The sequence below is a fragment of the Coptis chinensis genome, chromosome 6 (assembly GCF_015680905.1).
Source record: "Coptis chinensis isolate HL-2020 chromosome 6, ASM1568090v1, whole genome shotgun sequence".
In the NCBI taxonomy this organism is placed as follows: domain Eukaryota; kingdom Viridiplantae; phylum Streptophyta; class Magnoliopsida; order Ranunculales; family Ranunculaceae; genus Coptis; species Coptis chinensis.
The window spans coordinates 95,228,667-95,236,485 of record NC_141461.1 but is presented as its reverse complement, the minus strand read 5'-3'; the positions used below and the strand labels follow the sequence as shown (position 1 = coordinate 95,236,485).

Sequence of the window (7,819 nt, the reverse complement as noted above, 5' to 3'; positions counted from 1 at the left end):
AAGTCATAATCTTGTAAAATTTTATCAATTTGTTAGTGCTTAATATGAATTGATTGAATTTTATTTATTAGAAGAAAAAGCAATTGGAGCAAGAGCTTATTCCTGATGGACATGGCAATGGCAAGTTGGCAACACTAGACAAAAGAAGAAGACGAGTAAGGGTACGTTTGGGAACGAATGGGAATTAGAATTCTCTGAGAATTGAATTCTCGATGATAATGTGAGAAATAGGATTGTTTGGTTGTCCATAAGAATTCTCTTAGTCCCTTCAAAAACATGTACACGCGTCATTTAATTAAATAAGGGTTCTTTAAGACTCTTTCATATTTTAGGACCTCTATATCGCAAACTCTTTTTTCTAAAGATGCACTTCTTTGTTAACTATATCTTAGAAATTAACTATCCTTAACTATTGTGAGAATCCCAATTAACATAGTTTTAGGGTGAGAATCCAAGTCTTGTTAGAATTCTAATTCTGTGCAACCAAACACACATGAGAATAAGAAAACCCACCAATTTCGGTTAAGATAAGAATTCTCAAGGTTTCCAAACGTACTCTAAGTCCAGTAAATTTTATTTAGTGGTGTATTTGGTTTTTGGAAAGAAATAAATAGAAAAAAAGGATTTTTTTTTTGGTAATTACCAAAAAATAAAAAATAGAAAAAAGGGAAATGTAAGTAGAGAAACGGGGAAGTTATCAGGTCGTTAAGTGGAGACATGTATGTGTCATCAAATACAGAGTAGTTGTTGGGGTTTGATCCCAGTACCCGGTTATTGAGTAGCCGGACTCTTTTAAAAACAAATGTTAAAGGTACTCGCTACGGTCACCTTCTATTTTGTGTTGGGAAGACCCCGAAAAAAAAAAAGATTTATGACAAGTTTGTCATTGACCTAAAAAATAGGTTTTGTGTTGGGCACCCCCCTAACTACATCAAGTTAACCTGTTGCAACCTCTTTTATCGATCAAACCGACTCACAAGGGCAGATTGGACCTTATGAACCCACCCTATAAGGCACATGTTTGCCTTTTGGAAACTAAATGTTTCTATTTGGCAAATTAGTGCTATTTTGATCAAATTATGGCTGCTTGATAATAACAAAAAAAAAAAACAACAACAACAACAACGAACGGCTAAATTGTGCCTTATGAAACCATCAACTAAGGAGCAAGTCGGATTTTTGGGACCAAAATGATTATGTTTTGTAGATGTCTACCACATGTTTTTTATCCAATAAGCTAGTGTAGGCTGTTTGGTACTAAAAGAAAGGTTTAACCGTTTAAATGGCAAATTTGCCATCACTGTGCCTTATAGAACAATTTTGGTTGGCTTAATTGTGCCTTATGAAACAACTTCAATTGGCATGACTGGGCCTTACAAAACAATTTCGATTGGCAGGATTGCGCCTTATAAAACAACTTCATTTAATTTGGCGTGCCTGGGCCTTTTGGAACAAAAAAAAAATCAAGTGTTTTTGTGTAACGAATAAACTCATAAACATCCTGCACTCATAAACTCAAACACTCGTAAATCAAACACTCGTAAATCATTTCCAACATAATCAAACATCCACAACATAAATCAACACAACGAATTCCATAACAAAACCAGTCACATACATTGTTTGAAATTTTACAATTTCATCAAATAAATAAAGTTGTTTCAAATTTTACAACTTCTTCATAAAACATCACCCCAATCTCCACGAGAAATAAATTGTGTCTGAGTCATATGGTACGCCATCTGAAAATATGTCATCGCATCCTTAGGAATTGCATTAACACCCGCATCCATACTGCGTCGTATCATATTTCCAGTTTCTCTCAAAACGTCATGCTGCAACATAATTAAGCAAAATAAATATATAATGCAACCTAAATAGAATAACGCAAAATAAATAAATAAAACTCACCAAGTCGTAGATGGGATCTCTCTGCACATAGAAAGGTTCCTGATTCTCTAGGCTAATTGTTGACGGTTTCTAGGCTTTTTCACTGGCTTATTTATTAGTAGCTAGCACTCGAGCTACCACCGCCAATCACACATGAAACAACTTTAGACACATTCTTTGTTCGGCGATTCATTGCTACAAAAATTAAAAATAAAATAAACAAAAAGAAACAAGTATTAGCTAGAATCTATCAAAAATAGTAAAAACCAATTATACCATATTGTAAACATCTCTTGTATAATATCGACAAAGTTATTACATAATAGCAAAAACGTGCAACTTTTGGATATCTCAAACAATAAAAAAATCTTACGAGACTGTTATGTTTTCTTTGCCTGTGCCAAAAAAAAGTGTAGCAAAGCTATAATCACGTAGTGTTTGGCCTTCTCATTACCATCATCTGTCTATCTATAATCTATAATCCCATATAATAATGTTGATTAAGTCAGCAGATTGGACCTATGTGACTTCTCTACCTGAGTGTCGAACACAAATTCACAATTGTATAAGCGTGAAGTCTTGAACTGTGAAAAACACATTGAGAGAAAAAAAAAATTAAAACAAATGCCATAAAATGATCTCGAGATAAACTGTACGCATGTACAATTCTAAACTCTACTCTCTTTTTTCCAATAAACATTCTGAATTCTACACTCAATGGTACACTTATGACTTACACACCATTGGGTGAAATAGCATATGCAAACCTAAGGCCTTGGGTGGTCTTGGATTTCGAAGAACACAAGACATGAACAAAGCTATGCTAGCTAAGTTGGCATGGAAAGCTCTAACTGATAAAAAATCCCTCTGGGCTCAAACTTTCCTTGTTGTGTATGGTAAAAATTGGATTGACATAAAAGAGGATCCACCACCGTATGCCTCCTGGTTCTGGAAAGGGGTTCACAGAGTGGCACAAAGCATTAAACCTCATTGTATATGGAGTATAGGTAAAGGGGAGGATGTGTCTTTAATGATGCAACCTTGGTTGTGTATTAATAATAAATCTTGTTCCCTGGGTGATATGATTCCTACAAGGATAGATACTCAGACCCTTACTGTCAAGAATATCATGCTTGAGGATGGTAGTGGGTGGGATACAAATAGGATTGATCACCTATTCCCACCCACTATAGGAAATCTTATTAAGCAAGTACCAATCAGACCAAGATATGCAAGCAAAGACAAACTAAGATGGATAGGTACCCGAAATGGTAACATGCGTCAGAAGTCGACTTATAACAAGTTGAAGGAACATCGAATTTTGGAGCAGTCATCTTCTTTTAACACTATGACTATAAAAGCTATTTGGAGAACTCATATACCAGCATCTAATCAGCTGTTTATATGGAAGATGTACATGGGAATCCTACCTACAGGGGAATTGCTTGAAACAAGGAATCTTAAAGGAGACCTCTCTTTGTCCTTTTTCTTTGGATCAGAAAGGAGGATCCTAAACATTTTTTTTTCCAATGTGAATGGATTAGATCCATTTGGTTTGCCTCTAACCTGGGAGGAAAGATACATGAGATGGAGGAGAACTCAATAAGAGATTGGATAGATCTTTTCATCACATGGAGCAAGGCAGAGGATCAGGGTATTGCAGAAAAGGGAGTCTTGGCACTTATCCTCCTCCAGGAGATCTGGGATTTGAGAAACAAAACAAAATTCGAAGGGAAAAACAGCAGCAGAGAAAGCTTGATCAGACGATCCTATGCACTTTGGAACAGATGTCTGCAGGCTTATGAGGACAACCAGGGAGTTGGGAATAAAAATAACCCACACTGCACTCCTTTTATCTCTAATATTGATGAATATAATGAATTATTTCCTATTATTGACTTAGATACCATTGTAATAAAGTGTGATGCGGCATACTGCAGAGAATCTGGAAAGGCAGCAGCTGGAGCACTGGCTTGGGACAATGAAGGGAACCTACGAGGGGCAGCCATCAGGAGATTCACAGCTCAGGAGGTTGAAGAAGCAGCAATGGTGGCACTGGAGGTCGCAGCAAAGCTAGCTAGGAGTACGGGAGGGAACTCGTTTTTGTTTGAGGGTGACAGTAAATTAGTCATGATGGATTTACAAAACACTCGTGAGTCTAACTCTCATTATTGGAGACTAGAACCAATTAAGTTAATGATTGAGGAGTTATGTAAACCTTTTACTTTTTGTAAGTTTAGGTGGATCAGTCGTATGTATAACGGCTGAGGCACATGCACTAGCAAAGTGGGCTATCCAGACTCAGGATGTCAGTCTACTGCCAAAGCATTTGCTGGATTGTAGTATGGTACCCCTTATGTTCTAATATATATATCACATGTTTGTAGCGAAAAAAAAAAATGACTTACACACCCTTTATGTGCATGAGTATAAAGCACCCGATACAATTGGAGTTTGTTGGACAGTTGGAAAAAAATATACCAAGTCAGTTTCACATACACTTTTTCGGCGACCTCGTACCTTAAACACACATACAAATATTAAGGAGACGAATTCGAGGATGAAGAAGAACGACAACGTAAAAACTGGGATCCCCAAACGACTCTCCTCATGCCCCGGTGACTACGTTACACTGCACTACAGCGATGGTAATAACAATATTCTCTTATTTTATTTTGAATTTTTTTTTATCTTTTCAGCTAAACTCATATAATTAGTAACGGCAACGAAGAAATTATTAGTGCTTCCAAATTGCAGACCTAAATTATTCATGTTTGTAAAGGGCTTCTTTTAATGTCATTCTGAACACTTTTTGGAGGGCTCCCTCCTGATGTCATAAGGAAAAATCTTTAGATGGGCATGATTTCAATAGATTATACTAATCCTCTGAGTTGTTGTTGGGTTGGGTTTTTTTCTCCTTCCTGGCTACGATATTAGCAAATCTCAGGGAGTTGGACTGTTATTATATTATATAGTTGACACACTTTTTGTGTAATTTGGTCCAGCCTGTGGTGTGTGCTCTAGGTTCTCAGCTATTGATCTTCCATTAAGATAGGTTCTTGCTAGTTGATATAATATACATTTTGTTTTTTGTGCAGGCTTCTTATACTTAAAAGTGAAAAATAAAAAAAGAGATCGCGTGCCAAATAAATATCGGATGCTAGTTCAGTTACCAAGAAATTATAGGAAAGCACTTAAGCTGATTGACAAACATTTGGTATGCTACTTTACTTGGTTTCTCTTAGTTACAGTTGCTGCGAGTAAATTGCTAATGTGCATTCATTTTTAAATATGACAGATGTATTTTCCCAGTGTTCTTGTACGTAAGACTAAGCAGCGGCTCACCAGAATGACTCGGATGCAGAAACGAATGAGGAAGAATATTATGGAAACAAGGTATGAATTTTTAATGGTCTTGGGAATGCTCTTCAAGGTTGCATCTTCATCTAGAGAAAAAAGAAAGTGGACAACTAACCATTCTTCTTTCATTCTAAATTATAAGCAGCATGGACAAAATCCCCATGGCTGATTTACTGACTTTAAAGAAACCAATTATCCCACAGTTCCCAAAATCTTCCCTGTAAAATTCTTTCAAAATAATTTCCTCTCTCTTCTCAATTTTTTTTTTTTTTTTTACTTCTGTGATTCTAGGGTTTTGATTTTAATCCATGAAGAAGTGTTTGCTTAAGTAAGTTTTTTCTGATTTTAATTTTCCAACATTTTGTTTTTTTTTTTGTTTAAATCTAGATATGTGTACTACCTCTATTTATCAAGTTTTACAAACTCAAGTTTAATTTTTCTTTACAGGGAAAGGCCAACCCCTAGAAAGAAGGGAGACACTCAGAGAGAGAGAACAGCTGAAGAAGTTGAACTTCTCGGGATGGTTATATATCTTTCCCACACATGATTTTATTATGTGATTCACTTCATGTATTTCCTCTTGGTAATGGCACCTTTGCATTTCATTACAGATGAAACTAATTGAACCGAAGCTACGATATGGTCGTTGTCTTCGACACAATCAGCACATTCCTACGATGGCAGAGATAGCGGTACGATCGTTGATCTTTCTTAAGCATACTAGTACTATTGATTTACTCTAATTGATGATCATTCTCTTACTGCCTCTTATGCGATAAATAGGAATCTAAAGTGGAATGTTTGAAAAGATGGATGGAATATGTATCTGACGAAGGTATGGAGGATTTTGGTGGTCTTGCCATTATTGAATAACTAACAATATCGCTTCACCTCATGTTTGTGCAGTAGTGGTGGATAGTAGTACACGTGTGTGTATTTTCTTTCTCTCTAATACAGTCTGTCAATATTGCAGATAGCATGAGTAGAACAAATCAAGACGATGAAGACGATTTTATTCCCGCCATCCTTTCAGACGACGACGACTTCTGTACAATTTATCAAAAGAAAGCAAGATCTTTTGCAAAAGAGTAGCAGAATTACAGAGCAAAAGAAGCTGCAAAACAAGGAAGAGTACTTGTTGAGGTAAAAACTCGTCCACCTTTTCTTTTCTTTTATTTATTTCATTTTATTCTTATAATTGTTCTCGTTTTGTTAACACATGCTAATAACGTGGGCAAGCACTGAACAGCCCATGCATGAATAATCCTTGATGGATGTCGATTCCCTCCGAGTATCTGTTCACTTGTTGTCATTATCTTCTTCATTTCCTTGAATATCTACAAGTTTCATTTATTGTTATCTATATGACTACGCACATAACTTGCTGATAAGTCTGGACAAAGTATATCTGCTAGGCACTGCAAGTGCACACGTAATGTAAGTTATTCCCTTTCAGTTTATTTAGCAGTTCGATCCTAAATGTCTGAGCTGGTTAACTGGATTGTTTTTATTATTGTGTAAATCTTGTTAGAGGAACATTGCTATCTGAACTCAAATTATCAGAAGCGCAGTTTAATATTTTCTATTAACAGAAGATGACGTTCTTACTAAGTAGTCAGTACCATTATATGGGAACTTGATTCAAGGATTGGGTTCAATACTATAATGATATTTATGAAAATCAGTTGATGTTGTTTTTTATTCAAGGATTGTTTTTGCCAAATTTTTAGGTGCTAAGGTAGTCTTTTAAAAAAAAATTGTACAGGCTCCACCACAGCTCTATTTAGGAATGACACGATCAAAATAAACCTCCCAACTTTTTTTCTCCCCAAAAGCAGTTCTCCCTATGCCAATGCAGTGGCAGGCGGGTGGACTCCTGGGAACTTTGCTAGAAGCTTTCATCTAGATGGATTTCTTAGTTATGCACTTATGCCTGTTTAACCGATCCACTCCTTTCGCATCTTTATATCCAATAAATTATTTTATTAGCAACAGTGGAAAAAAATGTAGTTACGTCGTATATTATGAACAGCTCTTGTCCTATTTGTTTCTTCCTCCCTTTGCTTGCATCTATAACCGTGGACAATTGGTATATGCAATTAATTTGTGTCCACTGACATTTGCACTTGTGTCAGGTTTGGCGTGCAGAACAGCTTAAAGACAAAAGACACTTAATTAGCCGGCATCAAAGGCTAGATTTTCCATTGGTGCAAATGTTGGAGTTCACGGAGATGCTATTTGGGCCTTTGGGGGTTTTCCTTTTTCATGCGAAACTGTCGCCCGTTGGATGGTGGTTTTTTTTTTTGTTTTTTTTTTCTTCCTGTGGTCATGTGGTGTCACTGTAACCAGCAAAATGGAGAGAATTGGTAATAGTCCTTTTAGAGCTTAATCGAATATAGGTCGAATTGAAGTTCTGCGCTTTCACAGCTTTGATAACTTCAGTAGCATCTAATGCCCACTTTCATATTCACCCAATCACCCATATGATTGAACCGTCCAATTTCAACACTTAACGATTCTGTAGAAAATTGTATGCAGTGTAGACTGAGTGTATTGGAACTTATGTTTC

General features: G+C 36.3%; 1 protein-coding gene across 2 annotated transcripts; it reads left to right on the top strand.

Annotated features, from left to right (window-relative positions):
• The first annotated feature begins 4,303 nt into the window (after positions 1-4,303).
• Positions 4,304-7,670, top strand: LOC147495682 (uncharacterized). Of its 2 annotated transcripts, XR_015197638.1 has the most exons (8): positions 4,304-4,538; positions 4,989-5,107; positions 5,189-5,286; positions 5,698-5,773; positions 5,862-5,942; positions 6,034-6,085; positions 6,224-6,393; positions 7,386-7,670. XR_015197638.1 is itself a non-coding variant. In XM_086564304.1 (7 exons), the coding sequence occupies exons 1-7, from the start codon at positions 4,451-4,453 to the stop codon at positions 6,340-6,342; spliced, it is 633 nt and encodes a 210-aa protein (XP_086420430.1). In that variant the 5' UTR covers positions 4,304-4,450; the 3' UTR covers positions 6,343-7,346. The 2 variants fall into 2 exon arrangements, 1 of the variants encoding a protein (XP_086420430.1); XM_086564304.1 differs by lacking the exon at positions 7,386-7,670 and having other exon boundaries at positions 6,224-7,346.
• The last annotated feature ends 149 nt before the right edge of the window (positions 7,671-7,819 follow it).